The 20,598-nt window shown below is 41.4% G+C and overlaps 1 protein-coding gene across 1 annotated transcript in view; it reads left to right on the plus strand.

The window, feature by feature from the left end:
- Nucleotides 1–20,598, plus strand: part of LOC146189312 (phospholipid-transporting ATPase ABCA3-like) — a 95,692-nt gene that overhangs the window by 21,688 nt on the left and 53,406 nt on the right. Inside the window, exons 6-11 of the mRNA XM_084605233.1 lie at nucleotides 1,494–1,728; nucleotides 10,156–10,334; nucleotides 12,608–12,733; nucleotides 14,201–14,318; nucleotides 18,109–18,263; nucleotides 20,258–20,413. Coding sequence (XP_084461359.1) covers nucleotides 1,494–1,728; nucleotides 10,156–10,334; nucleotides 12,608–12,733; nucleotides 14,201–14,318; nucleotides 18,109–18,263; nucleotides 20,258–20,413 — 969 coding nt within the window. The remainder of the gene's footprint in view (nucleotides 1–1,493; nucleotides 1,729–10,155; nucleotides 10,335–12,607; nucleotides 12,734–14,200; nucleotides 14,319–18,108; nucleotides 18,264–20,257; nucleotides 20,414–20,598) is intronic.

The raw sequence follows: 20,598 nt of genomic DNA on the forward strand, positions 1-20,598 counted from the left end.
TCCTCACGCATTAAGCTACTTCCCAAGTCAGTTGACCTGTGACCTTGACCTTTGGGGGAAACATAGCTATTCAAAGTGGTTGTGGCTTGAGTTCCAACTTGATCTCGAAGCTTTTACAAGGTCCCCAAAAGCACACGGTGAACTTGGCTTTGCAGGTTAGCTGTCCGCATATGTTGGCAAACAGTTTGCGATCGTGGAATTAGACCACACTATACTATTACAGGTTCGAGAAAATGAACTATGGATAGCTCAGGTGCCTACCCAAAGATTCGAGTGACAATCAAGAATTTAAAAAGCGGCGACCACGCAGTGCTCTCTAGGATTGGAAAGGGGTAGGTGGCAAACCTTCGTGTGTGTGTTTGGCACCTAAGGCTTGCCAGACCCAAAGTATTTTAGAGTGCAATTTTGAAAATACTCAATATCAGTTGCCACGAAACAAGCTGACAATGAAAGTGTAATTTCCTTGACTTAAACTTTCTATTTTCGCGCCGTTTATGTGATAATACTTTCTCCTATGTCTTCGCCCGTTTTTTGTTAACATCTGTAACATAATATAAATATCGGCGTTTTCGTGTAAATGACCTTTCATAAAAAAATGCATTTTGACTTTATATATATTAACGCTAACCGCATGCTTGGATTTCTTCTCAGAGATGTCTAGTCTGCCACTGATCCAGTAAAAACCGACCTTTACGCAGCTGTAATAAGGCTCTAATAGGAAAGTCTATGCTCACGTATTCTTATCACAAGCTATTAAATCGTTCAGAAAGCCATTGAAACATTGAATCGTGCAACCCGTTTTATACTTTCTAACTACTCTGCAACTACCCAGTGTGTCTTCAATGAAAACAACCATTATGCTGTCAGACCTTGTTTTCCGCCGCAGGTATACGATCGAATTTGTTTATTCGCAAAATTTATAATGCTACTACTCTTAAATGCCAGTTGACTATCTCGCCTTCCTGTCATCCCACATCGATCACCGGTTAAAAGTAGGCGTTCCACAAAACTGCCCACATAATGGTCGAAATACGCTCATTCCTCGCACCCACACTCTGTACACCCACACTCTGTACACCCACACTCTATACACCCACCTTCCTGCCTCCATCGCCACAGTGGCCAATATTGGAGCCTTCAAGCACTGTACCTACGATTTTGTATGCCCCTCCTTTCTGCATTGCCCTGGGGCCTTGAGAGAATTGAAATAAATAAATTTATATTTTCGAAGATGCATATAAAGAACTCAAGATGACGCACTTTCCCCACACGGAAAAGCTTTCTCAGAATAAAGCTGTCTACCTGAGAATGAAAGAAATTCTGTCAGGAAAAGACAGATTCAATTGTAGAGACCACCGCCGCGCGCACCTTGCCTTTTCCCTTTACCTGCCGTCTATGGCGTTGTTCCTTTTAAAATATTGTCGACAATGCTAACACAAATATCATCAGCCCTCATTTATGGGTTATTATCTTCGCTTGCTTTTCCGCTGCAGGAATATCAAAGCGTCATGGGACTTTCGGAGACCGAACTCTTTCTCGGCCACTTTTTCACCGCCATGGTGTTTGCAATGACTGAGTGCACTATTGCCATCTCCGTTATGACTATAGCCTGGTTCTCTCCACCCGTCGCTGTACATATAGACTCAAGCCTTCTGGTGACTTCTTTCACCTTCTTTCTCGTTGGTCACTCATTAATGGTCACCATGGTTTCTTGGATCTTTCCCCGAGGTAAGCAACAAATATTGTATTCCACGATATCATACATTCATAACCGTATTCAACTTTGTCTAAATTCTGCCTCCAAACATTTTCACATCAACAGCGGACTGGAGCTAGCTATGAAACACTGATCCCTGTCAACTGGGCACTGAGCCATTTCAAACATCAATTTCTGTGTACTCCCTTACAAAAATGGTCTATGTGCTTGAATGGAAACGTTTATGGTCAGCTATTCTATCTATGGAGTTTTATAGTCACCTATTAAGTTCTATTGGATTATCTATAGGCTGCTATAGAAAAACTCTATACCACTGTCTATAGCTTCTGAACCATGCAAAATTTCTTTAGCTAACTACAGAAAACCATTTCTTCGTGCAACTATAGTTTATTAGTTTTAAAGTTCTTTTTAACTGTCTATCGAAATTTGAACGGCTCTAACGCTACAGGCTTCAAGTCATAGTATGTTTTAGCAAGCTAAAGAAACGTTTATGCGCCTGAAGCTATAGACTATTAGTCTTGCTGTTATCTTTAGCTGTCTATAGACATTTGGATGCCTCTAAAGCTACAGATTGCAACACATATAAGCTGTTTTAGTTGGCTGTAGAAAAGTGTATGCTATGAAGCTATAGACTACTAGTCATGCAGTTACCTTTAGATGTATATAAAAATGTGAATGCCTCTAAAGCTAGAGACTGCAAGCCATATAAGCTGCTTAGCTGCCTGTAGAACACTCTATGCTCCTAAAGCTATACACTAGTGTCACGGAGTTATCTTTAGCTTTCTATACAAATGTGAAGGCCTCTAAAGCTAAAGACTCAAATCCATATAAGCTGCTTTAGCTGGTATAGAACGTGTGTGCTCCCAAACCAATAAACTTGTAGTCATACAGTAATCTTTAGCCGTCTATAGAAATCTCAATGCATGTGAATCTACAAACTGCAAGCCGTATAACCTGTTTTAGATGGCTTTAGAATATTGTAAATACTAAAAGCTATAGACTAGTACTCATACACATTTATATGGAGGTACATATATCGTCGGTTCGAATCCCTCGTGCAATTTGTCCTCTAAAATTATTCAGAGTTGTGTGCTGTATATAACGAGAAACCGTATGACATCAGCCGCAATGCTGCACCACAAATGAACTGCGACACAATTTTGTTATAACTGGTGGGAGCACTGTAGCCGCATGGGAGTCCGCCTGCGGTGAGTACCTCCAAACCACGATGGTTTTAGCCGTGTGGACTGGTGGCCAATTTTCAGTTATTAAGACATTGAATTGAAAATAAACGTCCTACTATGAGCAGCATGACACACATGCACATACCCACATGCGCATACAAGCACGCACGCGCGCACACATACGAGCACGTACACACACGCGTGCGCGCGAATTTTCTATAGTTAACCATAGAAAATGCTAAATATTACAATACATTAGGACACTAGAATCAATCCGTAGGTTATAGACTTCTATAGCAGGCTACAGCTTTCTGGGCTAAATCACTATAGCCGACCATAAAAGGGATTCTCTTATAGCTTACCATAAAAGTTTGTACGCGATTATTGAACATGCTAAAGATTACAATACATAGACAACTGTAAGTCTAGAGAAACGGTTAAAGACTTCTAAGACTACAATAGAAACGGCTATATTTTTTTGGGTCAAATATCTATAAACGACAATACAAAGGACTTTCTATAGCAGACAAAAAAACGTCATGCCTGACAATAGAAAATGCTAAACACTGCAGTACATTGGGAACCATAAGTCTATAGAATAGGTTAAAGACTTCTTTAGATCAGACTATAGAAAAACATAAATACCACCGGCCATAGAAGCGGCTATAGATATTTGTGCCAAATATATACAGCCGACCATACAAAGGAGTTTCTATATCGTATCATAAGAAATGTTTGTGTCGGCTGGTCTGATATGGTTGCCGTTGAAGTGCTTTTGTTTTTCATTACCCAAAGCTAGCCTTCTCACAAGCATGTTTCGTAAATCTACAACCTCTGTCAAACATATGGAGCCCAAGGGTTCTGCATTTGAGCCATTTTAAGGCGCTTATTTAGCATTAGTGGAGGTGCTTCCCATTGGAAAGGGTAGAACAAAAAATGTCCTTCAACGGACATTTTTCTTCGGTTTATTCTTCAAAATAATTGTGCCGAAAGTGTGGAATTTTCTTGGTTCTTTGATAAGCACATTGATAAAAATGGTAGAAGCGTTCTACGTGAGGCACAAGTTTGTTTTTGTAGATAGTCCAGATGTTATAGCGAATAAATAATAAGCTACCATAGTAACCCAATGGTTTGCACTCCTAAATAATTGGGAGCCCATGAAGATAATTGTAAAACATTTATATTAACTCACTCGTGGAAATTCTGTACGCTTTCGATGCGTATCAAAATTTTTTTTCTCAAGTTTGAGCTCCATTCGCAATATATCATATCAGTTTATTAGGGCGCAGTTTTGAATAACAATAGCCACAAACTAGACGTCTTACAAACGGAACCTGCGGATATATTCATTATCGTGGCTAAGTCATATACTTGGTTGATGACTGCTGCCGGTAAATAGTCGAGAGATGTTGCGATTCGTTGACACCGGCTAGGAGGCGGCGGACTCATCTAAAAGAGCGAGCGTCACTTCTCGAGCCTAGGTGCGGTTGAGTGACGCCATTGTCCCGTGACTTGGAAGATGCAAGCGCGTGGCTATATCGGTTTCGGCGCCGGCTTCGTTACGTCATAGCTGATGTGGCGGTTTCAAAGAACAAAATCAGCCTCCGCTTATCAACTACACCATCTACACGACCGAGCGTCTACGCGATCCCATACGAGAGTGTGCTAGTTCTGGCCAAGGAGATGTTCAGTTTTTTCTTTCAAGGTTCAAGGTCAAACACGTGCCAACGGCGCACACAGAAGGCAGTAATAAACTATTTTGCTTTAAAAAAAAATTAGCACCAGCACCAGGTTCACAAACATGCGCAACGATGGAGGAAGATTGTAGTAATTACCCAGTCAAAACATACTACAGAAATACTACATAAAAAATACCTGTGGTTTGTAGTTTGTCGTATTTTTGGCATGTCTTAATTGTGTTGTCTATCTTGTGTAGTATTTCTGCAGTCTGCGTTGTGTAGTGTGTAGCATTTCTGTAATCTGTCTATGTGGTGTGTCGCAAGTCTGTAGCCTGTCTTTTGTAGTGTGACATGTCTGTAGTCTGTCGTTTGTAGTGTCGTCCTTCTGTAGTCTGTGTCCTGGTGTGTAGTATTTGTGTAGTGCGGCGCATTTCTGTAGTCCGCCTCATCAAGTAGTTCCGGTGTTTTTGTATTTCTTCTGTATGTACATGCCCAGTATGCGCGTGGTTTGGACCTCCCTGACCGATCGGCCTTTCACACATACATTCAGGGGGATCAGGTAGAAATAAAGCAGACTTTAAAGACAATAAAATCGCGTGTACGCTTTATGCGAGGCACATCTTGGGGGTTTAGGCAATCCACCGTTTATTATTGGCGACGTCTCGGGGGGATTCAGCGCAACAGCAATTTAGAAAAATGTGGAAGATTAGTAGATTTATACACAATGATCCAATAGGCACAGAATAAATCCACCCAAAATGAGCATATCTGTGTACCAGGAATGATTGCCGGTAAAATGATGTTCTTTGGGGTAGTTTTTTATGGACAGAGTAAAAATATAAGATAGAAAACAAGGATGTAGTTAAATGTGTTAATGATAATACAAAGCCGTTTGGAGACGTTGCCAATACTAATCAAAGAGGGAGACTTCGGACACGTACAGGCGCGCCTCCGTGGTTTCGATGGATTGTAACGGCAAGGAACTGCTAGATTACTGTGAATGGCACAAACTAGTTATTATAAATAGAGAAATTTAACAAATTTCATAGGAATTTCGCAACATCCTGACAACACATGACTAGTGCCTAATTTTACGTGGAATCCGTGGCAAGCAAGCCGAACTTGAAACAGGCAGAAAGGAGGGGGATGTCTGTGGAGTTATCGCAATTAACTTTAACGCACTCAAAATAATTGCTCACTGCTGTTCCGAGAATCATTGTGCTTCTTCGCAGCGCTCTTGTTCCCGCAGAGAAATCTTCAATATAGTGACTGTAATTCTTCATAGTGCCTGTTCTGAACATTCCGCTGACCACAATGATACAACCTAATTTTGGTGGTCCAGCAAGTCTTAACATCGGGCCATCTGCCAACCTAAGCAATCGGATTTATTAGGATTCACGTAATCAAAGCAGCAATGAGAATAAACATTCGAGCATATGTTTGGTATCAGTTACATGTTTATATAAACAGTAATAGAAGTAAAATATTCATCGCGTTGTCTTCTTGGTATATGTCATCACAGACCGCCTTTCAATAATCAAGATTTACTTATATAGACATAATAGTTTATTGAATGAAATACACATAGTAGTTTATCGAAAACCACTACTGCGTAAGTTTAGGTACGCATGGCTGAAAGTATCGAATTGGCACCACACGTGAGAAACTAACATGAGGGCCAAATATTCAAAAATCCCTTTGTAACACTTGTTAAACGAGAGTCATTGATTAGAGCAAAGAAAGCGTGTAAATGGTTGGTCGCAAAATGCAGAGTGGATGTCACTGACCACTAGGTCATGAATGAAAATATGTGCAATGCAAGGAAGGTCTACCCAAAATTGAAATATTTAAGTCCAAGGATGTGAGCTTATTAATACATTTGCGTTACCTGTGAGGCCAGGCCTTCGATGGTAGCCAGTATTCGCATCAAAGTGACTTCAACTTTGCCCTCACTACTTTCGTTCTGTTTGCTCTGTTACACCAGGTTGGATGGGCCTAATCGTTGGCATTATAATTTACATGACAGCAGCGGGCATTCCTTCGTCGGCATCAGTTGCAATCTATTTTTTGACGCCTAGAATGGAAAAACTTTACACCAGCCTACACCCTGCTGGAGGTTTTATTTCCGTTCTCAGGATACTTTTCCTGGCTAAAGATTTTGAAGGTCAGTAGCAACACTCTACTGGTACGTAGTATTGTTTCAAGCGTTTTACTTTCTAATAATAAAAATGTCTACTAGAGCAATCAAGTTCTGAGAAAAATTAAGCCCATTCTTACTTATTTGTGGTGGTGACCAGGATTTTTTTAGTTTTCTGCAAGTTGGATAATTTCAATGCCGTGGTCACCGTAAAGAGATCAATTTTCTTACGAAGCAAACGAAAGACCATTAACTCGGTGCGTCAGATTTCACCCTCGCAGACTTCTTCTAATGAGCATTGGGCTCTATTACCATCTTCGTACAAGCTACAACGTATCTGACCATAGGGCCAAATGAAAAAACAACTGAATGGGATGTCCATCTTGCCAAAATGAAGTTCGTATTATTTACAACCGCAAAATTATCAACTTCTTCACCGTGAACCAAAGCTTCTTTCACTTCGAAAGAAAATTTGCATAAACATTCTGAGGGTGACTAAGGTCCGAGTTCAGGCTACGACAATAAAATATACTGTAATTTTATTTCGAAATCAATTGTAATTAGGTTACCGTATCAGCCGTAGATAGATGAACGGAGGAATCGTGCATATTTGGACTGTACGTTTTTTTTATGTAATGAATGTGCGGTCTTCAACATAAGCGGCGTGAATGCATGCAGTGTATTCATTTGCATCATGTTAATTATGAATGCGTTCAGCAGAAAGAAAAATGCCTATGCGCCGCTGCATTTCACAAGTCAGGATCCACTTCGGCCTTGCCATTGTCATAAGTAAAGCTGGGTTGCCCTAACCGTTTGCATCTCTATTGTCCATCCTAATGTGCCCAGTGTATCATGTGAGCATGTGAACATTGAACAAGCAACGCTACAGCAGTATGGTTTTATAATTATAGTTAAGGGCTCTTAAACAACTCAATTCATCAGTGTTGCTGTCACTGAATTCGGAAATGGATAACAATAAGGGGCAACGCCATTGGCCTACCATAGTAGCTTCAGAATTGGAGTATCAAGCGGTAGAAAAAAAGCAGTAAATAATGCATTGTCGTGGTGTCAGTTATGCAACAATGATCACAATTATTATAGACCTGTGTTAGTCTACAACTGAGGTAATGGACCCTTCACGTCTGTGTCTCGACATAATTTAAAACGTTCCATCTTTTCGACGTGTAAGTTTGCGTACAAAACTGTACTTATCGACCGGCTTCATGCCGTGAACGCCTAGTTTACGAATTATGAAACGAGACTGGCAAGAAAATACATACGCCATAGTGTTACTGTGTTTTCGTTACCTATACAGCATGGTTAACTTCCGATTAGTGCTACAAGATACTGAACCTGTTTTAGCATTTTGTTTCACCCTATTTTGTTATCGTCGGCAGTTTCGTAATTAACGCAGTGAGAGAAAGCGATATGATCTTAACCACATTATATCCATAATTACGGACCGATATATAAAATTTACGGCAGCCCTATTTCATGTTCTCCCACTAAACTCTTATGACCAACCATTTATCCAATACTTTTTTACTTGTCTGCCGTTTTCAAGCACGCCAAAGGAATAATACAAAATAATAAAGTATTATTAATAATAATAACAATAATTGGTTAACAGGAAGGGTAAGGCACAGTCTCTCTCACACTTGTTTTTGTGGAAACCTTAACCGCGCTGTAAAAAAAAGTAGGAAGGTAGAGTGAAAGTGGAAAGAGAGGAGCTGTAGTGGAGGGGAGAAAAGAAATAAAGAGAAAGAAATAGAGGGGGAGAGAAAGACGCTTCTCGCAACAGCCGTCGTCCGCCACCGAAGTGGTGGCGGGTGCAGTGACAGCCTACAACAGGTACAACCACCGGTGACAGGCTAGCCCCCGCCTCAAACGGCAGGGACATACCAGTCCTAGTCGCGTAGGGCCAGGAACACACCTGCCACTTTCAATGTTGCAAGTTGTCTAGTGAAACCTTTAAGGATGTCCAGTTACATGTGTGTATGCTTCAGTCATTTTTCTGCATTTTTCGTTGTACGAAGAAAGAAAGCCATAAAATGATTTAACCGACTTACGATCCTTACAATTGTGACATACAATATGTAACACTTGTTTAATGACACACAAAATAATGTAAAGACTATTAAGAATGCATACACGATAGCATGACGGGACCTCGGTGTGTTCAGCCCCAGCACGACCAATGTGGGACCAACAGCGGTAATGAATCGGCAGGCCCAAATGAGTATATAACTCATTTTCGCGGAGAGAACGCGCATTTATGTTCCATCAGCCCTCACAAAAATTTTGACGCAACTAAGCTACATGCGTACGCGCAAGTTTATGTCAAGGCTCGCATGCGACCTGCAGCTGTCGCGTTTGGAGAGCTACAATTCAACATTAGAATTTTATTTCTCTCTGTCTCCATTAGGATAACTATTTATAAAGGAACAAATAGAATTCTTATTACGTTTCTATTGTCATTTATGAAAAATTTTATAACTACGAAGGTGTTTATATGCAGCCCAAAATAAAAATTGACTTAAGATTCTCACACAAAATGTATGGCAAAACAAACTTGGGGCAGGACAGGGGTGTAATTTGTTTTATGCTCTATTTCACGCATGGTTATGATACTGAGTTGAAAATTTAGTGTGAAGGCATTTATGTTAGAGACAATTCTCTGTTCGTAATTATTTGTCGCCTATATCTATCTATATAGTAATATAAAGTAATGAGAACCAAGATGGCGCGTACGATCGACTATATTTCACTTAATTACCCAGTTTATAAGACTATACATCGTTTCTTCCCTTAATGAGTGATAACAAAGACTTTTCTCCGCCATAAAGGTTTTCCAGAAAAGCTCATTTTCCCAGAAATGCGCATTTTGGGTCAGAACAGGGGTGTAATTTGTTTCATGCTCTATTCCATGCGTGGTTATGATACTGAGTTGAAAATTTAGTTTGAAGGATTTTATGTTTTGAAGAAGAAGAAGAAGTTTGTTTATTCGTGAAAACAGGTATTACATAAATTATACAGAAGGAGGTCCCAGAGCTCAAGGCTGTATCGGGACCTCCTATGCATGGATGTATAAACTTGTGAAAAATATTAATGGTACAGAGACAATTCTCTGTTCGTAATTATTTGTCGCCTATATCTATCTATATAGTAATATAAAGTAGTAAGAACCAAGATGGCGCGTACGATAGACTATATTTCAATTTATTACCCAGTTTCTGAACCATACATCGTTTCTTCCCCTAATGAGCGATAACAAAGACTTTTCTCCGCCATAAAGGTTTTCCAGAAAAGCTCATTTTCCCAGAAATGCACATTTTGAACGATTAACATTAACATGTGGACAGTGTACAAACACCACAAACGCTTCTTACAAGCTGTATTAGCCCAAAATGAAATCACGCCTATTTATGTGCATATCAGGAAGCGCAGGTTGGAGTATAGTTACCAGAAGGGTGCTGGAACGCGACAACGTCACAATCGTGGAAATCTGGATGACAATGGTGCTATCAGACCTGGCAATGTTGTTCCTAACGTGGTACCTGTCACGAGTTCTTCCATGGGCCACCGAGCGACAGCAAAGCCCTTTCTTCTTGATCACGGTGAGCTTACAATCGACAAACAAGATCAAGGAAATGCAAAGAAGTGACACTTCTCGCTGTTGTAAGTCGAACGTGAGCCTTTTGCGACGTAAACATCATGCTATCAAATAAAAACGATTAAGTAAAGCAACCCCAGTTGGAAAGACTACAAGATGTTTCCTTTTTTAAAACGAAATATCTGTGTGCTTTTTGACAGAAAACTTTCTGTCGTAAACTAAGATCATTCTGTAGTTAGAACCAAAAAATACTCCATAACAATAGACAACCAAAATCTACTACAGAAAAACAACACAAATGCATTAAAGTACTACATAATTACAGAAAAATCGGGCGTTTACGACAGAACTGCAGATTATTTTGTCGTAATTTTTACACATTTATGTACTCTTTTTCGGCTGGGACTTGTCTGACTCACTGCAAATATAACTTCAATTTTAAAGCACGATTAAATGCACCTTTGACTAAGTAAAAGCTGTGTTCACAGAAAAGTCTCTAAATCTAGTGCTAAGAAAGCGACTGCGACTGAATACTTTTTGAGAGACAAAATAGGTTGGGCAGATAACATACATTTTTGCCCGGCCCGCATCCTTCATTCACAAAAAGACCATATTTTTACATCATTTGGAGGCTTATTTACTCGCTAAGTACGTATTTAGAGGTGGCCAGTCAATTACTGCACAACGTTAGCAAACCCCTCTTTTTATTTATTTATTTATTTATGAATACTGCAATCCCATGCGGGATTTTAGCAGGGTGGGATACATCCTTATAGACAATAACAGGCAACAATGCTCGACAAATTAGTTCTATATAGCGACAGAAACGTCCGATGAAGAAGGTGAAAGGGTATTCAATACTACCTACAGATTAACTTCTGAACTTCACCCCTAGTGCTTTGCTGGCCCTGTTGCGCTAAGGCTTTTCTTTGCTACGCGCCATTCGCTCAACATTTTCATGGAGTGTAAAGGCCCGTTCACACTTGCGACTAGCAGCGGTCGCGCGACCATTTTGGTCGAAAAGCGACAGTCGCAAATGGTCGCATCGGTCGAAAAGCGACTGCCGCGGGCCGATCGGGCACTGCTCGAATTTCCACTCGCGCGACTACTAGTCGCAAACCATTTCACCAATCAGCGAGGTCCCGGAGTACTCGATTGAGCACCTTTCCAATGCAATTAAAGAATACCCGTACCTTTTCAACAAACGGCACCCGGAATTCAAAGGCAGGGAGAAGGAATATATGGCCCGGGAGGAAATTGGAAAGATATTTGGACTATCCGGTAAGTACCATGAACTTTTGAGAAATGGGTTTTTCACGCAGGCGCAACATTTTATATTGACACCACGGTGATTGACATCGTATATTTGTCGTCGGCGTTCTCCTGGAAACACGAGAGCGCGGCATGCGCATGGGCTCGCCTGAAAAAGCTGAAGTGTCTGGCAAGCGGCTGCTACCGACGTTCGCTGTTAATGCCCAGCAGCTCTCCTACTCCCAAGAACAGAACGAGAAGGCGACAGTCGCAAGTGTGAACATCGGTAGTGGCGAGCTCCTCTCCTGGCGAGCTCCTGGCTACCTCATCTAGTCGCAAGTGTGAATAGACCTTAAAACATAAGCACAATATCTAAGATTTCAATGTTTCAGAACATTAGGAACAGGAAAAAAAATACAAAAATGCAGGAAAGCCAGAGCCGTAGGCAGAAGGAAAAGGCGGCTTCAGATCTAACGCTTCAGCCCATCTTGCAGCCTCTGACAGGACATCCGCGCTTCATCATCAACATCATCATCATCACCAACCTGAATACAGAAGGCATTCAAGTGATGCTACGAGTATCATTTTGCACTGCAGATCGCATCTTAAACAGTAAAAGCCAAATCAAATGGACAAGTCTATTAGATATACCTGCAGACTTTCACCTGTTTCTGTTTTTATCTTCTTGAAATCTGTTTTTATCTTCTTTAAATAATTTCAAGGAGCGCCTTTCAATATGTTTTCTTATTTCAAATAATAGTGACTATTCACCTACGTCACAATGGCGGCCATTTTGTGGAGCTTTTGCGGAGCGAAAGGCTGCAAGCATATATATAATCTACTACTCCGGCTTGCACTCCTCAAGCTCTGCCCTGCACCACGAAATGGCGCCCGTGACGTCACCTGTGCTCCTCATGTGGTATAGTTGCTAGATATGCAACTCTACCACGTTATTCATGCGCATGCGAATGCTCAAATGCCTGACGTCACAAAATTGTTGTAATATTTTTTTTTCTTTTTTGCCAGCCAAGTTACTGGAAACCTGTATCAGTCAGTGCGGTAAATGTCACACCCCAATCCAAACAACCGGACCGTTTCGAGGAACTTCCTGGAGAGGTGCCTGTGATCGTCTTTGCTCACAACCTTACCAAGGTAGGGGAGATGCGTATGCGCCAATCGCCTTTCGAATCGAGCATTTGCTTTCGTTCAGAGTAGCGTGAGTATGATCATGGCACATGAATGAGAAAGTCACGTGGTTCATTTTGTTTCTCGCCCACTTCTTTGCAAATGAGAAAAAAAGATTTAGGTTTAGATATAGATGTGCACGTTTTTCTTATCGCAAATATCAGAATGCGGGTTTGTGAAGATACTCTGCAACTCAGCAAATTGCAAACAATATTTAAAATCATTAGTCAGCACTTCATGTGAAAAATTGTGTTTAGCCAAATACGCATTTATAAAAGAAATATTGTCTCTGGTGCGCAATGTGGCTACCAGAAATATGCATCTGGCTAGTTTTTCTCGGCTGCCTCCAATATTTTATCGTTTATATCAAGTCGCCACAAAAGCGTGGCCCATGTAACCTTTTTCTGCACAAAAATAACTGATAAGTGGTAATCAATCAACGAAAGATCAATTGATAATTCGTTTACCCGAAACATTACTGGTTGAAAATGCAATCAATTGATTTTAATATTACTCAGAACTCAAATGGTTACAAGCAATTGACTGCAAGTAATGTATCACGTACAACTGGTTTTTCGCATATCAGGACTCCCACGCCGTTGGGGGTGGCGCAGTAATTAAGGCGCTCGAATACTGTGCCCAATGACGCGAGATCGAATCCCGGCCACTGCAACGGCTTTTCCAAGCAGGCAAAAGCAAGGCGCCGTGTGGAGTGCGATGTCAGTGCATGGTAAAGAACCGCAGGTGGTCGAAAACTCTGGAGTTCTCTAATACGGTATATATCATAACCTTAGTCACTTGGAACGTTTAACCCCACAAACCAACCATACCAGAGCACTGACTTTAGCAAATAAATGACTTATCGCGCGAGTTCTCAAGTTTTTTTTTTTCACGAAACCACACCGGTCAACAGTATGTGCCGAGAAACCTACTCTCCTCCACTCTCCCCCGGCTTAATGCTGCTATTCCATAGATCTGCTTGCCTTGTCTTGGTTAATCAGCCTTTATTGAGAGCCCGCATCTCAGTCATGCTTAGATCTCTGAATACATACTTAGAACTCAGAAAGCCGCAGTCAGAGGGGTCCAGTGGGAGCTCGCGACACCTACAGAAGCAGCCCACACAGACACTCGGTTCTGCAAAACCTAGTTTGAGAACTTCTGACATAGTCAATTCCTTTGTGTAAATTTCACGTTATGAATACCCATTTAGTTATTCCCCGATGGGAGGTCGGCTGCCCTACTAAAAAGAACAATATGGCTGACTAGTCAATACCACTTACTGTAAACTGTACCAGGTGTTAGTATTTTGCAATACATGGTACGGCAAAATTATTCTGTTCAGATATTTACTAAACGCAAGCAAATCCTGCTCAATGCAGGTGATTAGAAATACATAAGATAACCTTGAATTTTCTTGCATTTATTTCTCGCCAGGTATTTGGAAATAAACGTGTACTGAATGGCCTCGATCTGAGAATATACCAGTCAAGGGTCACCGTTCTTCTAGGACACAATGGCGCAGGAAAGACGACTCTCCTGAGCATCCTTACGGGTAAGTGAGCGGAATAAATTAGCTAGGCGAGCTCATGAAGGCAGTCAAACTGAAAACATATTTAATGCAGCAAACGACAAGGCACTGAATAGAAAGCGGATACAATAATTAGAGAGATTTAGCATACCGGGGTCCGCGATTACCACTCGCGGGCGGGGCGCACAAGCTGATTGGTTCCGATGTAGCAGGTCTATGCGCCAACATCAAGTATGTGGCGCCATCTATCGGCATCAGAGGAATCTGGGCATGCGCAGTGGAACATGCGGTGGCGAATTACGGTAGCGGATCGAGCATCATGGTGTGCTAAATCTATCTATGTTCTAATACGTGTCATAACTTCTAAATTGCATGTACTGCAAAAGGTATGGCCATTGGGAAATGCATGATGAAGCGCCTGTTTGTATATTGCTAATAGTATAGGTAATGTGTTCAGCCAAATGGGCAGAGTCAGTGTTGTGCCTCGGAATCCACTTTACGCGTTGATGACGGGGATTCAAATAATTCACCGTAAGACTTGTGATGCGAGATTGAAAGGTCGGCGTCTTTTCAGAACTTATTTTTAACAGGCAATTAAGGTTTACGTAAAGCATTTGAACCCGCCTCATTGCTCTCAAGCCACGCGCGGGATGGCACCTTCGTCCAGCTTCAGTGAAGCAAGGATTTTTCAATGTCTGATAGTATTTGCCGTACATTCGAAACCTAAGAAGGATATGAATGATGATTGATGATGACCATGTGTTTTATTACTGAAGATGCCACCGCATAAGACGTAACAAGGCGAGTAGAAAAATGTTTGATGTGGCTTATCGGGATCGGCATGCGGCGTTCTGCGAACGCTCAAGATGTAATGTACGCCACTTCCACAACAGATGCCGCGAGGGCACAAGGTTATTCTGCAGCACCTGCGTTCTGCTAATACGTTCCTTTGTAGCTTCAGCGTTTTCCTTTGAGGGCGGTTTTATTAAATAAGAGGACGGATCTTCGTTCGCTCTTTCAGTCTAGGGTCAGCCTATAGGACCAGAGGTAGATATCGCGGCTTGCACTTAGGGCGAAGCTTATGTATCTCCATGATTTGCGTCGGCTTTTAGTATGGATTCATATTTATTAAACTGATGCATTTGGCGGATCTATTTTCACATTTTAACTCATTGTGCCAGTTGCTGACACTGCGAGTTACTATTTAAACTGTTCAGAATCCCATCCAATACATTCCGACTGACCGTAAATTTTTCCAGAAAAGAATTAAAGGATATTTAAGTTGCGCGCTAAAAGGTGTGACGTGATAACAATAATAACTCTCGTCCGCGGCTCCCTTTCCAGATACATGTAGGCTAGTCTGCACCTCACTTTGTCATTTTTTATTCATTATGTCTATTTATTATCTCTCACGTGCTCGTTTGCAGGCAGTCGTAAGTCACTGCATTGTGATAATGACCACACAACACAAATTCAAAGCTGATTTTTTACAAAGCCGTACGAATGTGCCCTCGTGAGCCAGGATAGCGTGTTTGATTGGGAATCCAAGGCTCCGCAAAAAGTCCATCCTTATCTCGCACTGGCTCCCATTCTAAAGAATGAATCTGTTTTTTGCAGTGCGTGCCACCTTAGCCATGAGATCTTTTCACATTATGTGCCATGTCATATCTCGGCTGACATATGAGTTCCCCGTCACGACACCTGTCTGCTATGTAGCCACATTCTCACGATTTTTGGTCACTACTGCTGAGCCGACAACGCCCCGGCCAGTTTTTCTTGATACGAAGGTCGCTTTTAAGTCAGTATAGTGAAGTCACGCGTTTTGGAGCTATTTAGGCAGGAGCCTTGAATATACCAAGAGGGTAACATTATGGCTCACGTGGCTTCGAATATTAGAACGGAAAAAGAAATTACGATTTTAAGTGATACATAGTGTGAAGAACTGCATATATATTCAGCACTATAATCTAAAATTTGTTATAAAGGACCATGGTGGCATTTGAAAGTATGCACCTACTCTTAGATTAGCGTATAAAAGGGAATACAAAGTTAAATTAGCTTGGTATACGATGATTGTGACTGAAGTGACGGTCCGCTGGCTGCTTGCTTCCATTAGTTTTTTTTTTTTTTTTTTTTACGAACAGCGGGAGACTGCGAAGACTAATGCTCCGGAGTATCGTTAACCTTTTTTGCACCGAAATCTTCACCACACCATGTACTAGCCAAAGAGAGCCTGTCTAGCATTTTGACCCTCAAAGTGTCAGAGGTCACAGCGGGGATGTACGCCTTAACAGCGTATACCACCTACGGTGTACCAACAATTGACATTTGACCTTCGACCCTTATAATTAACCGTAAATTGGGTTGTAGAAAATGTTAGGACCAATAGCTCTCTCACTGTCTTTCTGGGCACCTCAACTGCCCCCTAGGGGAACAGCAGAAGGTGGCAGTGAAAGCGGAAAGGGAGAAACAGATGTCGTAGATGCGGGCTCCACAATAATTTTGACCACCAGAAATTTACCGGGCACTGACTTTGCACTGCACACTGACGCCTCTCCATTTCGCCTACATCGAAACGCCGCCACCGGCAGTCGCGTTCGATACCAGTTACTTCGGACAGTAGTCGAACGTCATAATCATTCAACCATCTCATCAGGGCAACCTTTGATGGTAGAGAAATCATCAGGTGTTTCTCTTGTAGTTCGCAGCGTCCTGGGCTCCATAGTCATGGCATTCTATTCGATGAAAAACCAAGACTGCCCACATGTAAACTTAAATCTTAATCAAAGCAAAACTACACATTCGCTTCTCGTAACTAGAATTAGCGTGTTGAAACTGAGCCAGTGTTTTATATTCTAACGTTTTCTTCAGAGTGTTAGAACACCCAAAAGGCACGCGTTAGCCGCACAATATCTTTCTGCACTGAATATCGTGCAGTTGCGCCACAAAAAGCACTTCAGCACTGCGCACGTCCTCCTGATGCACGTTTGAGCGCGGTTTGAAGGTTCCTCAATTGCTTGGTCTCTCTCGCTGTTTTATTCTCTAATTATATTTTTGTTTGATTGAGACTCATTACGCACTTTTGATCATTACACGCATTTATTTAGCTCATTAGGTCAGAAATACATCTACTTCGTGTAGGCGTAACATGACATCTCTTGGACGTCGACATAACGTATATGGCTATTTCGACTTCTTACTGATTGTTGTTTTACAATTTTGACTCTATATAATTATTCATTGTATTGAACTTTTTTGTTTAGCATCCTCACACCATCCTCTTTTGTCTACAACCACCCATGTCATTCCACTTACTGGAATGACATAAGACTGTGCACACATTTTGTAGTCCAGAGAAGCTTTCGCATTATTAAGGGATTAGTTAAAAGTGCATTCAGAAGGGAAAGTGCGTGGAGGAGAATGACGAGAGCCATTAACACTATCCCCTCATGCAAGGCGGAACTTATGTAACCAATCGAATTAAATTTGTATCAGCAGTGCGCACACAATCAGAAGGACATCAGTATTTTTCATATAAATGAAGCATAATTTTTGGTCATCTGCATCCTCTGGTGAATTTGCTCGATCTACCCTAGCAGTTTATAGGTGAAACAGGCATATACAGGTAAATATTGCTTCGTGTGCTTTTCTGGTTTACCTATTGACAATTTCGTATGTGATAAAAGTGTAGCTTTGGCGCAAGCCATTGAAGTGCCTTCCGTGTTCAGTATACTGGTTATTCTTGCATGTTGCTCTTTTTCTCCCGGCGCTTGACATCCCGAATCAATGACAGCGTACTCTATTATGCATGCAGGCACCCATAGCCCGACAATGGGCCTCGCCAAAGTCTGCGGGTTGAATGTGACAACTCAGCGAGACAAAGTTCGTAAGATGGTCAGCTTTTGCCACCAGACAGACATATTCTTCGAGGACCTCACTTGCTTCGAGAATCTGGCTTACATTGGATCGGTACGCATTTTTTCTGTATAAAAAAAAAAGATTAAAGCTGGGAACTAACGCCTTGGAACGGTTGTGCTGTGCAGTAAGCGCCAATGCTTTATCTATCGATAAAGCATTATAAATTTCAATTAATGCTTAAATTGCAGCCAAGAATAAACCCTCTCAATTAACCAGTGGTAATTTCAGGTTATATCTTTCGTTTTATATGCTTTCATTACCACTCCTATAATTAACTCTGCTTGAGGTTCATTAGTGAAGAAATACGAGATCACACAAGCTTCTTAGGTACAGTCGAAAGCATAAGTGGTACACAACAGCCATCTGGTGGCGGAAATCGGGAAAACTGCATTGCAACGCCATCTAGCAGCAACTACCTGTGATTAAAACATTGTTGGTGGTATCTCATTTTTATCGAGATGCATATGAAGCTATCGTTGACCCTCTCGCTGTCGTTTGATCACATTCCGGTGGAGTTTTCCTGAGCTCCAACACCGGCGGCGTGTTGTATGCCACTTTTACTCACGAATGTAATCGAACCCGTTACGTACGTCAAACCGGGAACAAACAAAAGCATCTGTTTAACTTAACAGCTGCAATGTAGTCAGTGTCATCTGGAATACTGTGCTTTTTAAGTTTTCAAGCACAGATTTTGTAAGAAAGGCTGCTTCACAATATTGTTTTCTTGAAATTTCGGCGTAAGGAAGTGTCTAATTATAGACACACGTAATTTTACACGCAGTGTGAGCGCATCTTACTTTACACGTTTACGACCGCAAGCCTTCAAGCAGCAAACAGAGCGACATCAACACCAATGTCCCTCTGTGCGCGGGGGAGGTTTTTATACTAGACTTGACCACATATTTAAAATCACAGTGATTTAGGTGCACAGGTTCGCTACTTCCTTCAATAAGAAGCCTGAAGGTGCCCAGAAGGAAATACTTGTATTCGTCGGACATCCGGCATTCATTTTCATGGACGCCTACTCCGCTTCTGACACATTGTACTAATGCGAACAAAAGAAAGCTTCGGGAAGAAGCACCGCAAAAGTTCGAATTCATCTAATTCATGCTGCATTGCGACACCTTTACAGAGCTGGCAGTACTACAAAATACGCTTCAGAAACAGGAAGCCACACGAAAAAGCTCACACCTGTAGCATGTTTCTTGTGTAGTCATACTTACTTTCTGATGGTACAACAGACACCTAAAGATATATCGCTTCGAAGAAAATAAGGCGCGTGCTTCCGGCACCCGCAGACTTACGACATTGCTGATATCGATCAAAAGCATAAATTTTATGTTCTAGTGTATGTGAACACAGTATTTCGTTTAGAAGCTGGTCAGACAATATGTTCAACAAAATTACAGCGAAAAGACAGGCTTTTCTAACTTTTCCGTTGTACTAGTCACTTTCGACCCACTTTTAAGGCTTTCTGATTAAAACCTGCCTGAAATATAAATTACGTCCTTTGAAAAGCAAACACATGTATCTTTGTATTCGATGAGAGTATTTTTGCGACTAATAATTTTATGTTTCTTTTCATTTTTCTCTATATTTTACACAGGGTGCTCAATGATTAAGTGTTCTAAACGGTCTTTCAAAAAAATTATAATTTTCATTTCAATTCATTTCAGCAATAAACTTCTAAGAAAGTGTAACTGAATATACATGTGATCAGCATTTCCGAACGTGTGTATGCGCAGTTCTGCCCGGGATAAGCATCAGCAGCCATTGTGAGAGTACCTCCAAAAATGGTTGGAATGACGTAATAAATTGAACTTGATCTATACTGATTTCGGTGCTTTATTGATTCAAATAGTCGAAGATGTGTCTGAATTTTATTATTATATATAAAATTTTACCAAAACATCCCATATCGTCTTCGTTCAAAGCGGAACGTCGTCCATATGCTGCCGAAAATCTCCTTTGACAGCGGTGGCACTGTCAACTCAAGCTGTTCCATCTATGTGATATCTCATTTTCGTTTTGTTATATTTCTGAAGCTAAAGGGTGTCAACAGAAATGAGCTCACTGAGAATGTCAAGGCTGCCATGACGACGGTTCAGCTCGGAGATCGGGTGAACAGCATACCTGGCGAGCTCTCCGGAGGCATGAAGCGCAGGCTGTGCGTGGCAATCTCCCTGTTGGGCAAGCCTAAGGTGCGTACCACATCCCAAGCGGGTTCTGGCAAGATATTCACAAGAGAGCCGACATAGTTGAGCAGTCGCAAGAAGTTTCGTCGTAAGAAGCAGCCCTAGAAGAGATCAGGCGCCTATTTAATGAGACATTTCGCTTGCGGGCTATTCACAACAGACGTCCGGAGCCCCTCCCCCAATCCTGAAAG

Source organism: Amblyomma maculatum, chromosome 5, assembly GCF_055883805.1.
Source record: "Amblyomma maculatum isolate TAMU_Amacu chromosome 5, ASM5588380v1, whole genome shotgun sequence".
NCBI lineage: Eukaryota > Metazoa > Arthropoda > Arachnida > Ixodida > Ixodidae > Amblyomma > Amblyomma maculatum.